General features: G+C 38.0%; 3 protein-coding genes and 1 pseudogene across 7 annotated transcripts; 3 read left to right on the top strand and 1 right to left on the bottom strand.

The window, feature by feature from the left end:
• Positions 1-4,989: 4,989 nt before the first annotated feature.
• On the bottom strand, positions 4,990-5,889 carry LOC137722089 (uncharacterized). Its single transcript, XM_068461073.1, has one exon. The coding sequence runs from the start codon at positions 5,887-5,889 to the stop codon at positions 4,990-4,992; it is 900 nt and encodes a 299-aa protein (XP_068317174.1).
• A 43-nt stretch (positions 5,890-5,932) lies between these two features.
• LOC137722088 (bifunctional monothiol glutaredoxin-S16, chloroplastic-like) lies at positions 5,933-8,222 on the top strand (annotated as a pseudogene).
• A 463-nt stretch (positions 8,223-8,685) lies between these two features.
• LOC137723504 (uncharacterized) lies at positions 8,686-21,032 on the top strand. Of its 5 annotated transcripts, XM_068462701.1 has the most exons (11): positions 8,686-9,064; positions 9,251-10,409; positions 15,300-15,401; positions 15,489-15,662; positions 16,558-16,613; positions 16,701-18,608; positions 18,750-19,084; positions 19,184-19,244; positions 19,398-19,433; positions 19,864-19,946; positions 20,568-21,032. In XM_068462701.1, the coding sequence occupies exons 7-11, from the start codon at positions 18,979-18,981 to the stop codon at positions 20,588-20,590; spliced, it is 309 nt and encodes a 102-aa protein (XP_068318802.1). In that variant the 5' UTR covers positions 8,686-9,064; positions 9,251-10,409; positions 15,300-15,401; positions 15,489-15,662; positions 16,558-16,613; positions 16,701-18,608; positions 18,750-18,978; the 3' UTR covers positions 20,591-21,032. The 5 variants fall into 5 exon arrangements, with proteins under 5 accessions (XP_068318802.1, XP_068318798.1, XP_068318800.1 ...); XM_068462697.1 differs by lacking the exon at positions 20,568-21,032 and having other exon boundaries at positions 19,864-20,549; XM_068462699.1 differs by lacking the exons at positions 15,489-15,662; positions 20,568-21,032 and having other exon boundaries at positions 19,864-20,549.
• Positions 21,033-21,147: 115 nt separating this feature from the next.
• Positions 21,148-25,169, top strand: LOC137723506 (receptor-like protein 7). Its single transcript, XM_068462703.1, has 3 exons — positions 21,148-22,085; positions 22,183-24,581; positions 24,874-25,169. Exons 1-2 carry the CDS (start codon positions 21,356-21,358, stop codon positions 24,534-24,536), a joined length of 3,084 nt encoding a protein of 1,027 aa, XP_068318804.1. The 5' UTR covers positions 21,148-21,355; the 3' UTR covers positions 24,537-24,581; positions 24,874-25,169.
• The last annotated feature ends 233 nt before the right edge of the window (positions 25,170-25,402 follow it).

Here is a 25,402-nt window from a genome sequence, read left to right as displayed (position 1 = left end):
GATTGGAGGCAATCTTCAATTAGTAATGTACTAGCATATGGGCACACACAAAGTGTGTGAGAATTTTTTTTTATTTTTGTTTTTGAAATAGAAGGAGAGAGGAAGAGAGTGATAGAGAAAGTAAGAGTAGGAATTTTATTATTTTTTATTATTATTATTTTTTAATTAGAGATATGTTAGGATTATATGTAGGTGAGACTTTGAAAAAAAAAAAAGTAAAATTTAGTTGTGTGAAATTACATTTTTGTCTCATATTTCTTATTCATGTTCTGTTTTAATTAGAGGGTTAAACTGATAACTTCATAAGGTTTTGGTTGACAATGAATGTTTTATTAATTAGTAGAGATTAAAGATAGGAGGTAATTAATCCTTATCTTTAATTACTTGTCAAGGGCAGGTGAGTTATGGGCAGTCGTATTCAGTTGCTGAGACTTTCAAGGGTGTGAGCTGCGCGTGGGAGCATCTGAGAAGTCTCCCCATTTATTGAGGGCAATCTTGTCCTTCTTGAATAAAAGTCAATGTGTCACTTTTAGAATATTTGAGAGTATTTTAGGCTCCACAACAGAGAGTTCCAAAACAGATTCCATCAAACTCCATACATAATATAACCCTATAAATCAATCACATATTAATACATGTTATAAATAGGTCAAAGTTAGAGAGATAACATTTTTAATGGTAGGTGCAAAGTAGATGTTAAATGTCACACTAAAAATATAGCATAAGAGGATAACAAATAAAAGGCAGAGGAATAGATGATGTTACTGATATTTTTCTCTCTTTCTCTTCTTCTTATATTTTCTTGTATATATTTTGATTGCGGTCGAGTACTCTATTTATAGAGCAACTCGTATTACTACATTTGAAATTTACAACATACTTTTTGACAAATGACATCCTGAATTCCCAAAGTCAGTTTTCAAACTGTCATGGGAATTGACAATTTAAATGTTTAGTCATAAACAATGCAAATGTTAAAAGCCTATCTGTGAGTGCATTGAAAAACTCCACCAAAACACTGTGGGCATTCACTACCCATCAGCATTTTCAACACTCACTCTTGGATGCCCACATATCAACATCATTGCCTCGTTAAAACCTTGCTTAGAAAAACCCAGTGGGAAAAAAACCATAGCGAAGGAAAAAGAATACAACTTTTCCTGGATCGTTGATATAGTGTCAAGTATGCTTATGTTGCCTCGTTAAAACCTTGATAGGAAAAACCCAGTGGGAAAAATCCTAATCGAAGGAAAAAGAGTACAACAAGCATGTATCATGGATGCTCCCCCTGATATGTATCTCCTCCTGATTCCGTATTCTCTAAATTTAGCTGTTTGGTAAGTCGACATAATCCGATGCTTTGCACTAACTTCTGAAACGTGCACTTTAGTAGAGATTTGATGAACAAGTCTGCCAGATTTTCATTTGAACGGATTTGTCTGACTTCAATAACTTTAGCCTTCTGAAGCTCATATGCACTGAAAAACTTTGGAGATATGTGTTTAGTCTTATCGCCCTTGATGAATCCTTCCTTCATTTGGGCAACATAGGCTGCATTATCTTCATGGATAACAGTTGGGTTATCTGTCTTCGAAGCTAGACCACATGAATTCTGAATATAATGGATCATTGATCTTAACCAAGAACATTCACGACTTGCTTCATATAAAGCAAGTATTTTTGAATGATTTGACGATGTAGCAACTAATGTTTACTTGGTTGAGCGCCATGAGATTGTTGTATCTCCATTCTTAAACACATATCCAGTTTGTGAGAGGGCTTTATGCAGATCAGAAAGGAAACCAGCATCTGCATATCCAACAAGGACCTGATCATTTGTGGAGTTCTTTGAGTAGAAGAAACCCATGTCTATTGTCCCACGAAGGTATCGCAATACATCTTTGATATCTTTCCAATGGCGAATTGTTGGAGCAAAGCTATACCTTGCTAACAAGTTAACTGAAAAAGCTATATCTAGTCTAGTACATTGTGCTAAATACAACAAAGCACCTACTGCACTCAGATATGGTACTTCTGGACCAAAGACCAGTTCATCATTTTCTTTTGGACGGAATGGATCTTTCTTAATGTCCAAAGAACGAACGACCATTGACGTGCTGAGTGAATAAGTCTTGTCCATACCAAATCGCTTCAGAATTTTTTCAATGTAAGCTGATTGGTGGACCAAAATTCCACTAGCATAATGCTCGATCTGCATGCCGAGACAATATTTTATTTTTCCAATGTCTTTCATTTCAAATTCGCTTTTCAAATATTCAGCAGTTTTATTGAGCTCTTCAGGAGTTCCAACTAGATTCATATCATCAACATATACTGCTACTATAACGAATCCAGAATTGGATTTCTTAATGAACACACAAGGGCAAATGACATTGTTGATATACCTTTCTTTGATCAAATACTCACTGAGACGATTATACCACATTCATCCAGATTGTTTCAGACCATACAATGATCGCCTTAATTTGATCGAGAGCATACCTCGTGGTTTGTTACTTGTTTCAAGCAACTTAAATCCTTCTAGAACTTTCATATAGATGTCAGTATCTAATTCTCCATATAGATACACAGTGATGACATCCATAAGTCGCATGTCAAGTCTTTCTGAAACCACTAAACTTATTAAGTAACAGAACGTAATTGCGTCCATTACAGGAGAGTATGTCTACTCATAATCAATTCCAGGTTTTTGAGAAAAATCTTGTGCAACGAGTCGTGCTTTGTATCTTGCAATCTCGTTTTTCTCATTGCGTTTCCTTGTGAATACCCATTTGTAACCCACGGGGTTTACACTAGGCGGGGTTTGGACTACTGGTCCAAAAACATTCCGCCTTTCCAAGGAATTTAATTCTGCCTAGATTGCATGTTTCCACTTAGGCCAATCCTGTCTCTGTTTGCATTCATCAACAGAGCGGGGCTCAATATCATTACTTAAGATGATTTCAGTGGTTACTACGAATGCAAACATATCATGATTATTTCATTCCGATTCCACAATTCATTTGTACATGCATAATTTATGGAGATTTCTTCGCTTTCATGTACTTCTGTCTCTTCATGGACATATGTCTCATTAAGGACATTTTCTTTTTCTGGAAGTCCAGAATCATGAATTGTGGATGTATCATTCATTTTCTCTTCCTAAATGATTTCATTTGGATTCAGTTGTGCCCTCGACTTTCTCTTTCGAGGGGCTAAATCTTTTGAACCTTGGGGTCTAACACGTTTCAGGCGTGCACCAGATGAATCATTCACTACCACTTTATTTTGTCGAACAGGGACATCAATTCTTGCAGGTGCATTTGCAGCTGGTATATGTGATTTTGTCACTTTCATAGCATCATTAAATGCATATGGCATTTGATTGGCAATGCTTTGAAAATGAACGATCCTTCTCACTTCATTTTCACATTGAATGCTGCGAGGATCAAAATGAGACAAGGTAGGAACAACCCATGTCAGCTCTTTCCATTCTTCTGGAACGGTCTTTTATCCCCCTAACGACGGGAAAATTGTCTCATCAAAGTGAAAATCAGCAAAACGAGCTGTAAACATATCACCTGTCAAGGGTTCCAAATATCTAATGATAGATGGTGAATCAAAACCCACATAAATTCCCAGTCTACGCTGAGGTCCCATTTTAGTGCGTTGCAGCGGTGCAATAGGCACATAAACAACACAACCAAAAACTCGTAAATGGGAAATGTTTGGCTGATGTCCAAACACGAGTTGTACTGAAGAGTATTGATGGCTGGCTATAGGTCTCAATCGAACCAATGATGCAGCATGTAAGATGACATGTCCCCATGCAGAGATTGGCAAGTTGGTTTTCATAAGCAGAGTGCGAGCTATTAACTGAAGTCGATTGATCAATGCTTCTGCTAAACCATTTTGAGTATGGACATGAGGAACAGGGTGTTCAACATCAATGCCCAATGTCATGCAATAATCATGAAAGGTTTGAGACGTAAATTCACCAGCATTATCAAGTCGGATTGACTCAATGGGATAATCTGGGAACTGTGCTCGTAACTTAATTATCTGAGCAAGAAGTCTCGCAAAGGCTACATTCCGAGTAGACAAGAGACAAACATGTGACCATCGGGTAGATGCATCAACCAAAACCATAAAATATCGAAATGGTCCACATGATGGTTGAATAGACCCACAAATATCCCCTTGAATTCTTTGCAGAAATAGTGGGGATTCAGCATCAACATTTAGTTGAGATAGTCTAATTACCAACTTCCCTTGAGAACAAGCTTTGCAAGGGTTATCATTTGAGACAACAATGTGTTTGCTCATTAATGGATGTCCATTAGAGTTGGTAATGATCCTACGCATCATGGTAGATCCTGGATGGCCCAGACGGTCATGCCACATCATGTAAACTTTTGAATTAATGAACTTCTGGTTCATGATAGTATGTGATTCAATTGTCCTTATGTATGTATAATACAATCCACTCGACATACCACACAACTTTTCCAATATACGCTTCTAGGTATCATTGGAGGTAATGCATAGATACTCCACATTTTATACACTTTTTGTTTCAATGTGGTATTCATTTAAACGTATGTCTTTGAAACTCAACAAATTTCGAGTAGATCGAGTAGCACACAATGCATTCTGTATGAACAATATTGTTCCATTTGGTAACATAATCTGGGCTTTCCCTGAACCTTCAATTACATCTGAAGGTCCTGATATTGTTGTTACCCCTACTCTTGTAAGTATTAAGCTTGAGAAATACTTTCGATCACGAAGTATTGTATGTGTGGTTGCACTGTCTACAAGACAAATATCTCCGCCATTTCTCATGTTCTGAGAATAACCACAGTTTTGATCCATGTTCTCTGAGTAAGAGAATCAGAATTAAAAGCAAGTTATAACAAGAAATTTACATGCCACTTTTATTTAATATGAAATACTACAAGTTCAGCATAATAAAAGTACATCAATGATTCAATCAGACCGGTATACTTCATTTCCCCTTTCCACAATAAAGTCTGGAACATCTAGATGAGTTGTGTTCAACTGCCTTAATAAGTCAAACACTGGATCAGGTATATCCATAGGTCTAGCCTGGTCTAGAAAATTGGTCTCGACACCCTTCTCCTTGAGGGAGGCTTGATACAGATCCACTAGATGTTTTGGGGTACGACCAGTACGCGTCCAATGCCCATTGCCACCACACCTATGGTAGGCTCCTTCAGAGTTCCTGGGAGTATTGTTCATATGAGCTTTGTCTTTGTGGCGATTCACATTTTTGAAGCTCGTGCCTGAATTATGCCTCGGAACCTGGTTGTGAAACTGTACTCCATGGTTCTTGCCCTTCCTATTCCATCGACCTCGCTTGTGGCCACGTCCTCGTTTATGATTATCACCACCAGAGGATGTGGCGTTCACTTCGAGGGAATCAACATTCACTTCTGGGAATGGTGCAGATCCAGTAGGTCGGGAATGATGGTTTTTCATCAGGAGCTCATTGTTCTGTTCAGCTACTAAGAGCACAGATATCAGCTGGTTGTACTCAGTGTAGCCTCTTGCTCTATACTGCTGCTGCAGGAGCACGTTGGAGGCATGAAATGTGCTGAGAGTCTTTTCCAGCATATGTTCCTCAGTAATAATATCCCCACAGAGCTTCATCTGAGAGGTAATTCTGAACAATGTAGAATTGTACTCTGCCACTGACTTGAAGTCTTGGATCCTCAGATGAGTCCACTCATAGCGGGCCCTTGGATGAATCACCGTTATCTGGTGATTGTATCTGTTTCTCAAGGCATTCCAAAGAGCTAACGGATCTTCAACCGTTAAGTACTCGCTCTTTAGCGCCTCATCAAGATGGCGGCAAATGAAAATCATGGTCTTTACCCGATCTTGAGAGGATGAGTTGCTCTCTTCCCTGATGGTATCTCCAAGATTCTCTGCTTCCAGATGGATCTTGGTATCTAGTACCCAGGTCAGGTAATTCTTCCGGTAATATCTAGGGCAGCAAATTCAAGATTCGCCAAGTTCGCCATTTTCTTTTCTGAAAGAAAATGAGATGTGTAAGAACTTGCAATAATATGTATTCCTGGAGGAATATGATGTTAGAACTTCTGGTTCTTACAAAATTTTCATTTTGATATTCAGGCCAAAATGATAAGCACTCGAAACTTCTGGCTTGAGATTTTTAGGGTGAATGAGGAGGGCGATTATACCCCACCATTCTCATTGAAATAATGTAATATAGAATGTGCGAGTATTCCGCCCCACTCAAGTCGCAGGAAAATTAAATATGCAGAGTAGTGTGAGCGATTATACCGCACCACCTAAAATTGCAATGAAATTAAACAGCAAGTAAATTTAAATATGCAGGGTAGGGTGGGTGATTATACCACTCCACCTAAAATTTGCAGTAAAATTAAATATGCAGTCCAAGATAGGCGATGATACCGCCCCGTCTTGGATCGCAGTAAGAATAAATTTGCAGTTCAAAATGGGCGATTGTACCGCACCATCTTGGGTTGCAGTAAAATTAACATAAATAAATACTGGGTTAGTAATCAATCTCTACACCAAACAAGTAATCAAAGATGTATGTAACCGTTAGATTGAGAACTAAGAGCAGGCATAGAGCAAATAGTTCATCGTGAGGGTATACCGCGCAGTTGAGGCAGAGGAAGAAGATGAGCAGTAAAAACCTTAGGGGAAACATTTTTTCTTTCTTTCTTTTGTTCGGCGAAGAGAGATGAGAGAATAATTATATTTAGAGACTCGTGCTGATAACGTGTTATAAATAGGTCAAAGTTAGAAAGATAACCTTTTTAATGGTAGGTGCAAGGTAGATGTTAAATGTCACACTAAAAATATAGCACAAGAGGATAACAAATAAAAGGCAGAGGAATAGATGATGTTACTGATATTTTTCTCTCTTTCTCTTCTTCTTATATTTTCTTGTATATGTTTTGATTGCAGTCGAGTGCTCTATTTATAGAGCAACTCGTATTACTACATTTGAAATTTACAACATACTTTTTGACAAATGACATCCTGAATTCTCAAAGTCAGTTTTCAAACTGTCATGGGAATTGACAATGTAAATGTTTAGTCATAAACAATGCAAATGTTAAAAGCCTATCTATGAGGGCATTGAAAAACTCCACCAAAACACTGTGGGCATTCACTACCCATCAACATTTTCAATAATACACATTTTAACTTTTGCACGTAATAATGATTGATTCTTGACTGACACGGGCTCAATGTTATCTATTTCTTTAGGTCCTGGACTCCTAGGCCCAACTCCACTAGCTACTCGCAAACAGCTGGGTCGGGTCAAAACTCGAATCCCTTACCTCAACAGTATCTGTTGGTGTCTAACCGGTCCAGTCGTCTCCCTCTATCCGCTTTTTCTCTTCTCACTCTTCCCAAAATAACGCTAACCCTCATTCAATTTGCCCGCCAAAGCCCTCACCTTTCCCTCCATTTCTCTCAAACCCTACACCGCAACCAAGGCTCGAGCTTTGGAAATGCATACTCCTAATCCACATTGTTATTGATTTGTGTGGGAAATGCATACTCTGGTGAAAGAAGTGTTTTTTTCCCCTACAGGATAGAAGTTTATTGGATCGAATCGAAATGTTTAATCGGTGTTGATTTTACTGCAAAACTAGTATAAATGTATAAGGAACTATGTGATATTGCTCTACTAACAGTGATGATATTGTACTGTAGGTTGGGGTAGTAGATGAACCAGATAGGGCGGTTCTAACGAAGCTTCAAAATCATGGATGGAATAACACATAAAAACAACCAGGAAGGTTCCTCCGGGAAATGAATCAGGCAACGCCACATGGGTCTGAAAGCCACCACTAAGGAAAAAGAAGCCCGATCTCCGGCCTAACACCCGGTCCTAATGTGCGGCTGACAGCGCCATTGGAGGAACTCATTGACCGGTTGGTGAAAGAGAACAAAGTCGTGGCCTTTATTAACGGCTCGAGAAGTGCCCCATTGTGCGGATTTTCGCAGAGGATTATGAGAGCGTTGATGTGCTTGACGATGAGTATAGTAGTGGATTGAGGGAGACTCTGAAGAAGTATAGTAACCAGCCGACTTTCCTGCAGATATTTGTGAATGGAGAACTGCTTGGGGGCTGTGATATTCTTAGTTCCATGCAGGAGAAGGGTGAGTTTTCCAGCTTGTTTAAAAAGTGATTGTTCAAATTTTGGTCCGTCTATGTAGATTGGCAGAGTTGAGCAGGGATATGTGATATTGAAATTGCACCAGGCAATCGAGTTCGTATTCATATAAATTATCGTTTGGGCAGTCGTATGCATATCTTCGATCTCCTCTTTCTTAGTATCTATCTCCTCTCGCTTAGTATCGCTTGTATCAAAACTACAAGAAAATTTTCAAGATAATTGATATACGAGATGGTACATCATGTGGTTAATAATTTAAAAAATTAAATTTTTCACTTCTTTTATAAAAACATGTGATGGATCATTCATGTTTCCTCAAAAGAAAATTTTCTCCAAAAGTACAAATAAACACTGAATTGGGGTGAATTTTGAGTTATTTACAAAACTGTCACCGCCTCTTCACTTCAGATTGGAAATTTCGATTTATTTACGAAGTTGCAACCGCTTCTCCCTGTCACGTGTCGACCATCGCAGATGGGGTGTTCCGTCGGTCTCAATCAGACTGGGTTGAGGACAGACACAGGCGAGGGAGCTGGGCGTGGGAATTGCGGAGAGAGAAAGAGAACTCAGAAGATATTTGTTTTGTTGAGCTAACAAGAAAAGGGGAGAAACAACGAGAAAGTGCGGATCTGAGAATCTGAAGTAAAAAATGATTAGTGGGGTTTTAGCTTCTGGCACTTTCTTCCCTGCTTTCTAAACCCAGAAGCAGCAGCTTTTTCTCTGCACCCCTTCAAGCTCTGGAATTGTTCGCACAGATTTGAAGCTCAAAAGCGTCGGATTTAACGGAACAAATGGGTCTCAGAGAAGCAGATTACACTGCAGTAGCAGCGGAGGACCCGGTGGGCCCGGATTTGGTATTGTTCTTACCTCTGTTTCTTCAATATTTTAATTTTCTTTTATATGTAATTTCTGTGCTTGCTGCTGAAATGAATATTCTGGTGGAAACTGTTGTTTTATATGAATTGCGGTTTTCACTAAATTAATAAAGATCAAATCTTTGTGGTTCTTTGTTGTTTATCTCAACCTTGCTTCGCCCGCAGCCGCTTGAAGATGACGTGGTCCTGATCGTCGATCACTTCTGCAACAGTTCCCAATGGCGGATTCGGTTCCCAAGCTCCGACGATTCTGTCTGTGGCAAAGAGAATTCAGGAAGAGTGTAAGATCCTGGAGAAGGATTTGCCAGGCAAGTTCTTCCGTTTTTTTATTTTGAATATCCTTTTAAATAACTGTTTTGAATTAATGGTAGTGAAGTTTTCCCATACTTAGCCTATTCATTTTTATCAAATGTTTTGCACTGACTATTTCATGATGCTGACTGCTGTAATTAATTTGGTTTTGTTTGGAGTTGAGAATATATGGACTATAGTTGTTGGATTGGTGTTTGTACTATAGAAACTTAGATGTGCTTACCCCCTTTTCATTGACATCCACGGATACAATAGTTGTTAGAGCTTATGAGGCAATAATGGATTGTGTGAGAGCTGTAAGTGTTGGGGCGGAGGGTACTCCTTACCATGATGGTGTCTTCTTCTTTGATGTTTGCTTCCCCAGTGGCTATCCCAATGTACCACCAGTATGTGATAATTTTGAACTCCTAGAATTGATTTGTATCTGTTTACATCTTTGGCCTAACCGGGAACTCTGTTATGCGGAATGTCTACTACCACTCTGGTGGCCTTTGATTTAATCCAAATTTGTACAATTGTGGAAAAGTGTGCCTTATTCTTGGTTCTGGACAAACCAAATTCCATGTGTATTTGGTGGTTTTCTGCATTTTTTGCATCTTCATTTTCCTACTTTTGTGTATTTGGCTCTGGAAAATTATTGAAACTCTGTAATCTGTATATAGAGTGTTAAATGAGTATATGATTAATGGGGGGAATTTTGTTTTCGAAAGGACAGTTACATGTTTTGTATCAATTTGGCTGCGATAGTAAGTTTACTTCATGGAACAGTGTAATTGTTGTGGCATGTGAATGTCGATTTTTTCTTAATTTAATTTCGGAAAGAAATGTGTTTAACTGTAGTGCTATATGATGAAGTTAGCATCCTTATAGGTTGGGAACTCAATAAGTGCACCATTAGTTGTGCAAATGTCTGAATATTGGTGCTTTTGCAGGAAAAGGTGCTTTTTGTTTTCTGGAACCGTTTGGAGAGCGCACGACTTGAGTATCTCAGACCCAAGGTAAAAGGTAAAAGGTAAAAATTCCTGGCTTCCTTTACTGATGTAAGCTTGCATGAAAGAGAGAAACAATAACCAAAAATTTATCCGAAGAGAACCAAGATTTTTTATTTTTTATTTTTTATTTTTTTTTGAGAAGAAACTATAACATTTTATTAAAAAAATGGAATTACACATAAGTGGATAAGAAATCCACCAAGAACAAAACAAGAAAATCTCTCTAAAGGATCTGATTATAAGTAGCAAAACCTCAACCAAAATCACTTTACGGCTGCTAACATATCCCACAGTATGTGAGAAAGAGAGTAATTCTTTAAAATCATTTGAAACTGAAGCCTAGAAGGCTGCCCAACATCTTACTTTTCCCCATAGATTTGCTACCCCTACACCAGTATAATCCTCAAAAATTCTTTTGTTACGCTCCAACCAAATGTTCCAAAAAATTGCCGACACCAGACAACCCCACAAAGCTTTAGCTTTCCTCCCAATTCCTAGAGCCTCAAAATTGGTGCTTAGAAGCTCGAAACAACCCTTTGGAATGACCCAACTAACTCTAACCTCCTGAAACAATTTCCACCACAGTTGAATTGTGTAAGAACAATGGAGAAAAATGTGGTTAACACTCTCCTCCTTAGCTTTACACAAACTGCACCAATGGGGAGAGAAACAAATAAAAGGGCTTCTTCTTTGAATTTGATCACAAGTGTTGAGCTTCCCATTAGCCACTAGCCACACAAGAACTTTGACTTTCGGAGGAACTTTTGATTTCCAAATTTGAGAGGAGGGTGGAAAATGTTGCAAAATCCCATTGTTGCTCAAGAAAGAGCTATAGGATTTGCAAGTGAACAATCCTGATAAGTCCAGTTTCCACCTTCTGTTATCCGCTCTTGATTGAGACAAGCGAACATGTTCCACTTTTTGTAATAATTTAGCCGCCTCTTCTATCTCCACCTCATTCAAATTTCTCCTGAAATCAAAATTCCAGCTCAAAGAATTGATAGAAAGATCCACAAAACTTGAGATGTTCTCGTTGTGCATTCTTGATAGCAAGAATAATCTAGGATATTGCTCTTTCAATGGTCCCCCTTCCAACCAACCATCCTCCCAAAACCTCACCCTCTCCCCGTTGCCCACCTCAAACTTGCAGCATTGTAGAAACAATTGGAGACCACACGAAATATCTTTCCAGGGGCTGCGACTTGAACCCCGCAGCGGAGGATTTGCATTCCACCCATTATCCTGCAGCCCATACTTGCTTCTTATCACCTTGTGCCATAGAGAATTTGGTTCCTTTGGGAATCTCCACAACTACTTAGCCGGTAACACTTCATTCTGTTTCCTAAAATTCCCCACACCTAAACCCCCTTCCTCCTTACTTTTAATAACTATCTCCCATTTCACCAAGTGGTTTTTCTTTCCTTCCTCCACCCCTTCCCAAGGAAACCCTTCCATTAGTTTTTCTAGGCGTCCAATCAACTCGCAAGGAATTTTGAACAAGGACATGTAGTAGATTGGCAAGCTTCCCAAAACAGATTGAATCAAAGTTAATCTGCCTCCTCTGGATAAGAAGGCATTCTTCCAACTTTGAAGTCTTTTTTCCATTTTTTCTACCACTGGATCCCTAAACATAAGTGCTCTTGGCCTAACCCCAAGAGGGAGATCCAAGTACTTTATTGGCCAACTACCCACCTCACAACCCCAAGAATCTGCCATCCTTTTTAATTTCTCACAATCTGAGTTTATTCCAGCCAAAGAACACTTTGCTTTGTTGATTTTCAACCCTGAAACAGTACAAAATAAATTGAACACCTCTAATAAATTGTTCCAAACTTCCTCATCTTCCGCCAAGAAGAAAATGGTGTCATCAGCAAATTGAAGGTGAGAAATCTCCACCCTTTCTTGCCCAATGCATAAACCTTTGATCAGATGATTTTCTTGAGCCTTCTCCATTAATCTACTCAAGACATCGACTAATAAGGTAAAAAGAAAAGGTGACAGTGGGTCGCCTTGTCTCAAACCTCTTGAAGCTTGAAATTTTCCCCTACGCCTCCCATTGATCAAAATGGAGAAATTTGCAGAACTTAGACATCCTTGCACCCATTTCCTCCATCTGTTGCCAAAGCCTTTTATTTGCAATGTATGAAAAGTGTGAGGCGTGGGCGAGGCGTCCGAGGGATAGCCCAGCCTAGGCGTGAGGCGAAGCCTCATAGGACCTAAATTTTTTAATATATACACTGAGCGTACACATATATTATATTAAAAAAAAAGATTATTAATCAATAATCATCCTGAGCACACACATATATTATAAATACATATACACACATATATATACATATATTATATTATATATGTAAAATAGAGGATGAAAAGCACAATGAGCACAATATAACAATGCACGCACACGGCACACACATCCTTTATATAAAAAATAAAAATCAGAAAACAAGGCAGAGAGATGATAGTGCAAGGAAGAGGTATGAGGTAGTTAAAACCCCACCCAAAATTTTGGGAGTATTAAAAAAAAAAAAAAAAAAAAAAATCCCCTAAGGCGCGCCTAGGCGGCTCCGGCGACGCCTTCCGGCGCCTTCCGCCAGTCCCTCAAAACAGAGACGGCAACCCTCAAGCCCAGCCTCACAGGGCGCCTAGGCGTGCCTTGAGGCGAGCCTTTTAAAACATTGTTTATTTGTAAGACTTCGTCCAAAAATCTCCACTCGACATGATCATAACCCTTTTCAAAATCGATTTTGAACACCAATCCCTCCTCTTTCTTCTGCCTTGCCTCTTCTACCACCCTATTTACAATAAGGACAACATCCAAAATTTGTCAACCTTTAACAAAAGCTCCTTGATGTGGAGAGATTGTGCTGCCCATAACCTTAATCTTGAAGCTAGGGTTTTCGCCACAATTTTGTATAAACCAGTAACTAGGCTTATAGGCCTGTAGTCCGTCACCTTCAAAGAATCTGACTTTTTCGGAATTAGACAAATAAATGTTTCATTTGTCACTGCATTTATTATCCCTGTCTCAAAGAACTCCTCCATGACCTTCAAAATATCCACTTTCAAGATTTCCCAACAATGTTGAAACATTTGCAAGGAATAACGATCTGGTCCTGGTGATTTATCCCTTCCATAATCAAAAAATGCTCTTTGAACTTCCGATTCCTCAAAAGGCCTCTCAAGCCAAGCTACCTCAGATTCACTTATTGAGGCCTAAGATGCCTCTTCGTTGCTAATAAACAGGTACTTGAAGAAGTTAATGATATGTTTTTCTATCTCTTCTGCATCCTCTACCATTCCCCCGTCATCCGCTTCCAACCTTTCTATATAGTTTCTCTTCCTTCTCCCACTTTCTATTCTATGGAAAAATTTAGTATTACCGTCCCCTTCTTTAGCCCATTCCACTTTACCTCTCTGCCTCCACTTCACTTCTTCCTTATAAGCCAGATCTTCCACAAGGAAAAGTAACTCTTCCCTCTTTCTTTTAGTAGCAACATCTAGCCCTTCCAACCCTTCTCTCCTATCTAAATCCTTTATGCTAGCCTCAGCTTCCTTAATGTCTTTCTCAACATCACCAAAAATCTCCTTACTCCATCTTTGCAACTTTCTTTTGATAGCTTTTAACTTGCTCAACAATTTATAACCCTCCCAACCGTCCACCTGCTTAGACTGCCACCATTGTTTGAAATTGTTCCTGAAATCTGGGTGTTGTAGCCACATGTTTTCGAATATGAAAGAACTTGGCCCCCATTTCACCTTGTTGGTATCTAGCTGGATTGGACAATGATCAGAAATGACCCTTACCAAAGCCATTTGTCGTACCTCTGGAAAAATCTCTTCACAACCTACTGAGAACAAAAATCTGTCTAACCTCCGACACACAGGTTCTTCTCTGAAGTTTGACCAAGTAAATTGAGCATTGAGCAACTCCAGATCCTTAAGTTTTGCATCTTGGTTGAAATCGTTAAAATTCCTCATGCTTGTAGTCATCCTTCCCCCATTTGATTTCTCATTTGCAAATCTCACCACGTTAAAATCTCCTCCTACACACCATCTTGGTCCGCAAAGGCCGTAAAGGCCAACCATTTCTTCTCAGAACTCCCTTCGCTCTCTATTTTTGTAGGGACCATAAACACCTGATAACCACCATTCCAACCCATTGAGGGCCTTAATTTTTATGGAAACAGAGAAAGCTCCAACCAAAGATTCAATAACTGAGATGTGTTTGGTGTTCCAAATCACAGCTATACCCCCAGATCTTCCTTGAGAAGGGGCATAAATCCACTCTTTAAACCTGTTTCCCTAAACACTAGCCACAAGCCTCCTATCAATTGATGCTTTCTTTGTTTCTTGTAAGATAATGATATCGGGCTTTAAGCGCCGGAAGAGAACCAAGAATTTTGAAGTCAATTACATTGGCTTAAGAATTGCTCAGGGGACAACTTGCACTCGATTGGCAGTTTTATTTATTTACCTCTGTTTTCTTGCTCGGAAAATATTATTTCCAGCCCTCAAAGCTTAACCAATTGAAATTTCTATTCAGGCAACAACCAACACATAATTCCAATAAAAAGAAGTAGCGAGAAGAAGAATGTAACACAGAGACACATGCATGTGAAACTTAATAGCTAGATTTTATTATTTATCATAACTCAGTACAGAAAAATCACAAACGCTGCCTTGATAGGTTTAGGGTTTGACCTGAGATAAATTGCAGTGCACTCTCTGTGCTATAAGTTTTTGGATCCAAAGCGGTCAGGATGCTAAGTTATAAAGATTTTTCCTTTAAATTCTGGGTTCTTTTGTGGTTTCATTTTACCTGAATTATTCATTTAATGTTTGAGATGCACTACCTTGCAGACTATTATTCTCTTTTGGCTATAACAAGAAACTTGATTGTGCAGATTGTATTTGCTTTTGGATCTATAAAAGGATATTACAGGAACATATCTTGGCTGTTGATACCATACTTGGATTCTAAACTCTCCAAAGCTGCCTTCATCTGGGTTATTTTCTCAACATTATCTTTTTCGTTTACGGTTGGTTTCGTATACCATTGCAAGTGTTAATTTTGTGATTTGTTGTTTATGTAGTGAAAAAATAGGATGGTTTTATTTTTTTTGTGAGACTTAAGAGGTTACCTTCTGCAAACGCATAAATGGACTTTTGAAGAAGGTTGTTGACCTCTTTATCCTCTACGATGCTGAAGTTGCCCTCATGATCATCTTCTCTCCCTCTGGCATGGCCTACCAATCTGCAAGCCACGAGTGCGTTTAATTAACAAATAATTCAACTAGCTAGCTAAGTTTGATGATTATCTTTTCAATTAATATATGGTTTTGCTAACGTGTGATGCAGCATAAATAGGACCATTTCCATGTATAGAGGTGAAGTAGGGTTGCCTGAAATCAAACAACTTAATTTTGTGTTCCAATATCACAAAGAATGGTGCAGGAATTTTGATATTTGGGTAGATTTTTATGAATTGTTCTAGAGCTAAAGGTTGAAATGATCTTATTCACTTTGAACTTTTCTAGAAGCTATTTGTTAATGGTTGTTAATTTGGCAAAATGAGTTTTTCATGCCACCATTTTGTTTAAATGTAGAAACAAAAACTAATATCCATGAAAAGAAAGATGAGTTACAAGGAAAGATGGGATATCAGTTTAAGCTTGACTGAAATTTAGAGTGTAATGCTTGGTGATCGTCTATTGCTACAAGAGGAAATTAAAAAAACTTTGTTATTTTTCATTGCTGATCCGTCTATGAACACTTGAATTTTGGTTTGCCTTTAATCTTGAGTTCACTGTTTTCTATTTTTATTATATATTGTTTTCAATTATATAATTATAGCTTTCAAAAGCGGAAGATGGGTTTTTTTTTTTGTGTATGTTATGTTGACAAATGGGATGGTGGATTACAATGTTGTATGAATTAGTGTGTTTGTATCATGTTGTGTGAGTTAATGTTTTCTGTTTTGTGTTGTGAATGATTTTGCATTCGTTGCTGCCAAGTTTTTGTCCCAATGTTTATACAATACTTTGTAATATTTAAATGTAATTAATTTCAAATTCTTACAGAAATGGGTATAATGTAGACATAATTATGTGAATTACTGAGTTTTTGAAAGAAAGTAATTTCGATTTTTTGATATTTGGGCAGGCAAGAGAAGTGGAATTGAAAAGCAGAAAGGTTTAGAGAAAGCAGCCAAGCTTCAGGTAATAATGGTGAATATATTTTCGTGTAGATTTTGGATACATTTTTTTGTTTTGTCAAATTACATTTTGTTGTGCTTCGTGGTGTAGAATCTTCCTAGAATCAATGCCTGAGATGACTGATAAGGGATAAGGTGTTATTTGATCGTTTTGATGGTTCTATCTGTTTTTAATTGTTGGTGTCGAGCTTGACAAAATTGTAACTGCAATGATGTTCTCCAACAAAACCGTCAATTGCCTCCTCGCTCAAGGTTCTCTCTCTCTCTCTCTCTCTCTCTCTCTCTCTCTCTCTCTCTCTCTCACTTTGTCTCTCTAAAATCTTCACCCATTTTAAATTTATTTGTCTAATTTTTTAATTTGAAGTTTTGGGTTTTTTTGTTTTAGGCCGTATAAAAAAAAATTAGTGTTGGACCGAAGCATAGCTGTAGTATGTGACAATACAGTGGGTTCTATGAATTATTGAAGAAAAAATATTTATTGGGTTGAAGTAAAATTTTCATTTAATTCATCAAGTTTTATGCTTTCCCTACTAATATCAATTTTCGAAAAATAATGTCATGCTTTATCGGGCTATTTCCCAGAAAACCCTCTCCGTGTTCCCAGAATCAGCATCTGGGGTGTCCTTCCTTATTTGCAGTGTCTCCTTTTTCCCAAATTCAGTATTTGGGACATTCTCCCTCTCTATATCTTTTGGAGAAAACTGACATGTTCTAGACGGCTAGACGGGCGCCTAAGCGGACTAGGCAAATTTAAATAAATTTATTATATTTGGTGTAAATAAGTGTCTATTTATACTTAAAATATATATAATTTCATCATAAACTATAAAATAGAATGACATTTATATTATGAAGTATTGGACATAATGAAAACATGGAGAACAAACATATAATATGTGTTCATTTAAGTATTCAATAAGCCTTTACAATTTATTAAAAAAAAATAAAAAACAAAATGAAAGCTATCTATTTTCTGTCTAAGTGAGTCGCAACCTAGTTGGATCCTAGGCAGGTTTGGGCGGGTGCCTAGGTGGTCTAGGCGCCCTTTCTTAATTTTCAAACGCCTAGGCATTAATTAGGATAATGGCCAACCGCCTAGCGCCTAGGCGGGGATTTTTAGAACAATGCTTTTTGTTACTAATTTTTGCTTAATTTCACTTATGAGGGAGGAAAGTGTAATGTTGAAAGTTAGTTTGAGCTACAATTGCATACAGTGTGTGTTGTTTAGGAACTGAATAAATATCAATAGTCTATAGGTTCGCCTTGCAAAATGTTAACTGAGTTTATTACACCTCTGTCTTGCCTCTCGCCTCTTCTCTCGCTGTTGATCACTCCTTCTCACAACTGCATCTAAAATGTTCTGCATGTATAAGATTTATGTTCATGGAGGTCATATCTAAGGGATCTCAAGCTGGGGTGCAGAGATTTGATTCAAATTTATGGATTTTGGTAAGAAACTAAGAACCCCTAATCTTTTCTTTCGGTTGTAAGAGCTGAAATTGACATGCCTGTGCTTCTCTTTGTGAGATATAAGAGATTGAGAAAATTTTTGTTTACTGTTCTGGGGTGGGGCTGTCAGATTCAACAGATTGAGGAATTTTAATCAATTTGATAAATTAAAAATTGAGACTTGGCAATCTACACCAAAAATTGGTAACTAATAGGTTTTCAATTCCATGTTGTTATTTTCTCTGATGATATTTTTTTTTCCTTTTCTGAACTTTTTGGTTTTTGTTTGTGTGTATGGTCTAAGAAAATTGTGGTTTCTTAGTCGTTTGACATAATTTTGTTTTTTTTTTTTTACTTTTAGTTTTCCTGTAAAGAAAGGATTGTATTGTTGCAAAGAGCAACAATGTGCTCTAATCTGTTTAGGGCTTGGAGCTAGATCTTTCAAGTTTGGGTGCTGTGAGTTTTAATTCCAGAATCAAAAGTACCCTTAATTGGCTACCTTTGGACTCTCAAGCTGTATATTGCCCTGTTGCTGTTGACGAATATTCAGGTAAGCGTCTAATTTCATAGGGACAGCTGATAGGCAGCATCTTCAATATTTATGATGGAAAATGGAATCTGCAACCAATACGGCCAAGTGTAGACACTGGTACCATGTTTTGTTTGTTTATTCTGCTTTTTTGTTCATCAGAATTTTCTTCTCTTCTCCGAACTTATGAAAGAATTCCTGATGATGTAACAATGTTTTACACATCACTAAAGTCGGAGTGCCAATAAAGACCACTGTATCAGCTACTGTCTTGGAGGAGGCACTAAATGGCGTGGTCACTGCCCATCCACTTCCATTGGAGCAGTCTATATTCTATAATGAAAAAGGTAAGTTATCATTTATTTCCTGTCTTTTAACAGGTTCAAAAGCAATGCGATCACTTCTATTCTGTTACAATACCGAAGCGGAAGCAAGAGCTGAATTTGTCTGCCAAGTGCAATCGCCTGTGAAGGCAAGTTCCAGGTTAAATCTTACAGGTAATAGGTCATCTATCACAGGGGCATATCCTTAATGGTAATGCGTTTAAACTTATAACTTAAAGTCAATTTCTTTTTCTTTGTGTTTGCTTATCATAGGGGCAACGAGGATGGGAGTTGAAGTTGAACGCATGCGTGACACAGATTCGAAGGTTATTCAGTAAGTCACTGATTAAGTCAAATACAACTGCCTTCATTTCTTTTTGTGTCCATGATCTAATTTTACTTGGGTGATTTAATTCTATGTGATGATTTCTTCTGGGTTTTTTCCATTCTGTGATTTAATTCAACAATGGAATTCTGGATGCCGCAGAGAAGAAGGCTGGTATTGTTTCTTCTTTCTTTTTGAGTGAGCATCTCTTTCTTTTCTACTGATTTTGCTTCTTTCTTTTTGTTGTCAAATGTTTCAAAATTTTGACTCGCATGTTCATGTACATTGTTGAGGAGTGTATTTTGCAATTACTAGGCCATTATTCTGTCTTTTCAGTAATTGTTTCATAATTTTTTTTCGTAATCTTTTTCATAGGACCTAATAAGCATAGCAAAGCTTTTAGAAACAATTTTTTTTTAATGTGTTACGAAATGGATGATGCAATAAAAAAAATACGCTGTGGGTATCTTTGCACGCTATTTTAGGTTTTCTTTTGGCAAGTTTGTGTTTCTCATTCGCATTTATGGTTCCGTTATCATTTACATTTGCTTCTGCATGATTTCTCATAAATTGGATATCATTGAATTTTAATTTTTTTAGCCAAACAACTGATTTCATTCAACAACAGATGCATCAATTACATGCTGCAAGTGTATGATGGCGAAGGATTAGCGACACATGCATTATTCTTCAGGATTAGCGACTGTGATGGTACAGTAGCAGATTCTCTGATTAGTGTTGATACCTCTTACTTTACGCGGGTACATATTTATGCCAAAGATAAGTCAACACCTTTGGAGCCTCATATTCTTTGTTAGAATTTCTATTACAGAATTAGGGAGGAATCATGTCCATTTATGCTTCTATTTAGTGAGATTGAGGTGGTAAAGATTAATAGGGTGTTTTCTGGGTTGTTTTCTTACTGCATTCATTTCTTGCAAAACCGCATTAAGAAGCATTTTTTCAGTTGCACACTATAGCAGTGCTTCGTTTTGATTTGTAAACAAACTATATGCTTTCCTTTTGTCTTGGGTTATAGTATAACGTTTGGCGATTGAATTTGTGAGATGGTTTAACAATTTTTTTCGCAAGCTTGCTATTCCTGCCGAATGCTAAAATATTGAGTCTTCTACTTTTGTGTTTTCCTTTATCTGTGTTTTTCCCACATGGAATGGGTTGATTGCTTGAAACTATGAGTATGATATTGATGGCGCAATACGACCTGCAAATGAATGTTGCTTTTATTGGTTCTTGGGTACTGTACCGTCATTTTAGTTACTCTATGTAGAAACTATTCATTCCTATTCCGACTAATATATTCAATCCCTGCAGTGAAACGTGGATACATTTTCTAGTATGACCTAATCCAAAACTACATTGAATTCGTTACACCTGCTGTCGACAAATGCGTCATTGTGGCAACCCTATTTCAACGTTCAGAAACTTTGGGTGACCCAATATTATCAATGATTGAAATGATTGTAGTAGGTATCATATGGGAATCCCTCGTTCCTACAATTGATATAATCGCTTCTCTGTATCTCTCTCGCCATGTAAACTGTTTGTAAGATAGAATCCATCTCCTACTGTAGTCCTGCTAAACCATAGAAACAACTTACCTACCTAACACGGTATTCCCCGGCCCTACACCTATCTCAGTTCACACCTACTCCGTCAGAAAGATGGGGGAAAGACTTCAAAGGAAGCCAGTCAAGCCAACAAAAATTCGCCCGTGGAAGATTTATCCACGATAGTAAAGGCACATCATTGTCTAATTCATTTCTGCAACGTTTTAATATTACTGGTTACAGTAAAAAGAAAAAGACCAATACTGCAAAGTCTGCAAGTCAAAAGGCTCCAAAGGGACAAAAATAAGGAATAGACCAAGACCAAGACTTCAAAAGGGATAAAAAGTTATGTTCAGTCTCATTCACTAATCACAGTATAAAGAAGAAATAGACCAAGACCAAGACTTCAACGGGATAAAAAGTGGGATTAAAGTAAAAAGAAGAAATAGACCAAGACTTCAAGCCAAATCTGCAGCGACGAAAAATAATTTAAGGCCACCACACCAATCCCTCAGTTGCTCATCAAACACTTTCCTTACTCAGCTAGCAAAAATGAAAACTTTACAATCTTTTGTCCTACTATTCTTCTTCACTATCTGTCATAATGTCACAAATGGAGTCTACAGCCAGTGTCTCAAAGACCAGCAACTGTCATTGCTCCATTTGAAGAAAAACCTCACGTTTTATGGTGATGTTTCTCCGGTTTCTTCCAAGTTTGTATCGTGGGATTCAAGTACAGACTGTTGTTCTTGGGTCGGTCTTACTTGCAGTAGCAACGGGCATGTTGTTGGTCTTGACATTAGCAGCCAACGCATCTTGGGTGGCATTGACAACTCCAGCAGTCTCTTCGATCTTCAGCATCTTCAAAGCCTCAACTTGGCCGATAACTCTTTTGTCGGAGACCCTGGCATTCCATCTGCAATTGGAAAGCTGACAAACTTGAGGTATCTAAATTTATCAAATAATGAATATGTCGGGAAAATTCCCGTTGAGATTTCACACTTGACAAGGTTGGAGGTCCTTGATATTTCTCAAGTTAACAATAACTGGGGCAGCGAACACCTTGAAAGCCCGGAGTTCAGCATACTCTTTCAGAACCTCACAGAACTTACAGAACTTTATCTTGACGGTGTAGACGTATCAGCAGAGGGGACTCACTGGTGCCAAGCGATATCATCTTCATTGCCAAACCTAAGGGTGTTGAGCTTGTCTCAATCTAATCTTTTGGGTCCTTTTGATCAATCCCTCGCTAAGCTTCAGTCTCTATCCGTGATTCAATTGGGTGTTCGCAACAACATCTTCGGTCCAATTCCCGTCCCGAACGGATGAGATAATCGAAGTCTTTTCCCGCGTCAGCGGGAGGATGTTAGTGGTCAAAGATGTGTTGAACTTGGATGGAAACAATATCTCTGCTCCGGTTCCAGGATTCTTTGCCAATTTTTCAAAGTTAACTACCTTGAGTTTGCGTGGTTGTGGGTTACGTGGAACATTTCCGAAGCAGATCTTTCAGGTACCTACTCTACAAACTATTGACCTTTCCTCTAATACAGAACTTCATGGTTCCTTGCCAGAATTTCCCAAGAATGGATCTCTTCGATCCTTGATTTTAAGCCAGACAAGCTTTTCAGGGTTATTGCATGACTCTATTGGCAACCTCAACATGTTGTCCACACTAGACCTTTCTGAATGCAATTTCACTGGATCAATCCCAAAGTCAATCGGAAACCTAACGAAATTGGTTGATTTGCACCTGTCATTAAACATGTTTAATGGTCAAATTAGTTCTATTCACTGGGAAAACCTTATTAATCTGGTATATCTCCGTTTGTACCATAATCAATTGGTGGGGAGCATTTCGTCGTTTCTGTTTTCTCTTCCCTTGTTATCGGCCTTACGTCTTTCCCATAATAATTTCACTGGGCAAGTCCCTGAAATTTTTAACGTCTCTTCTAGTTTAGTTACTTCCATTGATTTGAGTTTCAATAATTTAGAAGGACCAGTTCCCGTGTCTATCTTTAATCTTCGAGGACTTGAAACCCTCACTCTTTCTTCAAACAATTTCAGTGCCTTTCCTTTTAATGGTCCTCATCAGCTGCCAAATCTGACGGAGATTGATCTTTCGTACAATAGCTTGCTGGTTTTATACAATGGCAACAATTCCTCGTACTCTTCATTTCCTCAAATTAGTGATTTCAGTTTAGTTTCTAACAAGTTGAGAACATTCCCAGTTTTCTTGAGAAATCAAACCTATTTAAGAAACTTGGACCTTTCGGAAAACCAAATTCAAGGCCTACCCAATTGGATATGGAAGCTCGATTTTCTTGATTACCTAAATGTTTCTTGTAATTTCTTGGAAAGTCTCGAAGGTCCTTTCATCAACTCCACATCTCCTGTGTCTAGGCTTGACCTCCATTCAAACCAGCTTAAGGGGCTAATTTCAATTGTCCCACCACATGCCATATATCTGGATTACTCAAACAATCATTTCAGTTCTAGTATTCCAGTATCAATATGCAATGCAAGTGGTCTTCTCGCTCTTGATTTGTCCAGTAATTCTTTGAGTGGTGAGATTCCCAAGTGCTTGGCTGCAATGAGCACACTCAGGATACTTAATGTCAGGAAAAACAACATTACTGGAATGATTTCTAATCTGGAATTTCCTGAATGTTGTGATTCATTAGAAGCTCTAGATCTCAGCCAAAATCGGATTGAAGGTCAATTTCCAAAGTCTCTAGCCAGCTGCAGAAGTTTAATATTTTTAAACCTTGAAGAGAATCAGATAACAGACACCTTCCCATGTTTGTTGAAGAACATCTCCACCTTGATCGTTCTTGCTTTGAGGTCCAACAATTTCTATGGAGGCATTGGATGTCCAGTAGTGAAGACCAATGCCACCTGGCCGGCGCTTCAAATCATAGACTTAGCTTACAACAATTTCAATGGTGAAGTACCAGGATTCTCTCTGGCAACATGGCAAGCAATGAAGGATAACACAAATAATAGTTTCTCGTTGACAGGCAATGATAATGACCCTTATATCATGTTGTCATTTTCTTATGAGCCTGCTTTAACGGTTACAAGCAAAGGTTTAAAGAGGGATCTGGCAAAGATTCTAACTGTCTTGACCTTGATTGACTTCTCATGCAACAATTTCAGTGGGTCAATTCCCAAGGAAATGGGAGCTTTGAAATCTTTATATTTTCTCAACTTGTCGAGTAACGCTTTCACAGGTGAAATCCCATCGTCATTTGGTAACATACAACAACTCGAGTCCTTGGACCTGTCACATAACAAGCTAAGCGGGCAAATCCCAGAACAGCTGGCAAAACTTAATTTCCTTGCATTTCTGAATCTCTCGAATAATCAACTTGTTGGCAAGATCCCAGCTGGTACTCAAATTTCAACATTTCCAAGAGACTCATTTACAGGGAACAAAGGATTATGGGGGCCTCCGCTGACGGTGGATAATAAAGCAAGACTGTCACCACCACCAACATTAAATGGAAGCCATCCAAATTCTACAGATGAGATTGATTGGGATCTTGTTAGTGTCGAAATTGGATTTGTATTTGGCTTTGCAGTTGCTGTTGGGTCACTTGTGTTCTTCAAGAGATGGAGTAAATGGTATTACAGGTCTATGTATAAAATCCTTGTGAGGATATTCCCTCAGCTTGAAGAAAGAATTGGTCCTCATCGAAGACATGTTCACATAAATCAGAGGTGGAGACGTTGAAATGTTTATCAAGAGCGAGCAGCTGGACTCTATGTTGTGCCTAGGGTAAGATCCAACAAATAAAATATGGTTTCACATTTTGATTTATAACTTGTATTGTAATTAGGTTTGGAAGTTATTTTGTATCTTTTTGCATTATGGTTAATAAATTTTCCTTATACTTTTGAGGTTTCTTGAAAAACGAAAAGAACAAGCCTACTAACCAATGCCTTATGCGCTCATTTCGAATTCCATTTTAACACTTTTCTAGGATGGACACTCAGTACTGTTGAGGTTATCATGTTGTTTGAATTTGTGATGCATTATATCTTATATCTGTCAGTTTTGTTTTGTACAGGTTTTGCACCCTCGTTTCTACCCTGTCTAGTTTGCTTTCTTTGGATATCGAAATCAGTCGAGATCAAGAGGCAACAAGGAAATGGATACACATATGAAATCAGTATTGAATCAAACAATTTTAATTATTTATGCTTCTTTTGTTTGTTCTCCCTTGTTTTGGCTTTGGTTTGTGAGAAAATTAGCTCTTTTCTGTACACAATCTTTGATTTTAAATGTTTGCTCTGTTTTTCGTGTACTGGTCAAGTTCTGTTTATATATTATCGCTCAATTTGCTTTGATTGAGAAAGATATGGAAAGACAGCTCCTCCACAGTGTCCTTTAGCTTCTGTAAAAACTATAAACTTATGCCAAATGATGACTGTTAAATTAGTACACCTTGGTTATTGTTCATCACACTTGAATTAATTAGACTTTGCTTTTGCTACCTCTAAATTGTTGACCGTTTCTGGTTTCTGGCCACAAATTAACCGGATTGCACCTGTGCCAACATCGAAATGAACGTGTGTACATATATAAATGTCTAAAAA

Source organism: Pyrus communis, chromosome 17 (genome assembly GCF_963583255.1).
Source record: "Pyrus communis chromosome 17, drPyrComm1.1, whole genome shotgun sequence".
Lineage (NCBI taxonomy): Eukaryota > Viridiplantae > Streptophyta > Magnoliopsida > Rosales > Rosaceae > Pyrus > Pyrus communis.
This window is presented reverse-complemented; position numbering and strand designations above follow the sequence as displayed.

Excerpts from the sequence above, each read along its gene's own strand:
- LOC137722089 (XM_068461073.1), bottom strand. The coding sequence starts at position 5,889 with ATGATTTTCATTTGCCGCCATCTTGATGAGGCGCTAAAGAGCGAGTAC.
- LOC137723504 (XM_068462699.1), top strand. The coding sequence starts at position 18,979 with ATGCGATCACTTCTATTCTGTTACAATACCGAAGCGGAAGCAAGAGCT. Across the intron at positions 19,085-19,183 it reads TTCCAGGTTAAATCTTACAG|GGGCAACGAGGATGGGAGTT; the intron begins GTAATAGGTCAT and ends TGCTTATCATAG. Across the intron at positions 19,245-19,397 it reads ACAGATTCGAAGGTTATTCA|AGAAGAAGGCTGGTATTGTT; the intron begins GTAAGTCACTGA and ends TGGATGCCGCAG.
- LOC137723506 (XM_068462703.1), top strand. The coding sequence starts at position 21,356 with ATGAAAACTTTACAATCTTTTGTCCTACTATTCTTCTTCACTATCTGT. Across the intron at positions 22,086-22,182 it reads TCTATCCGTGATTCAATTGG|ATGTGTTGAACTTGGATGGA; the intron begins GTGTTCGCAACA and ends TAGTGGTCAAAG.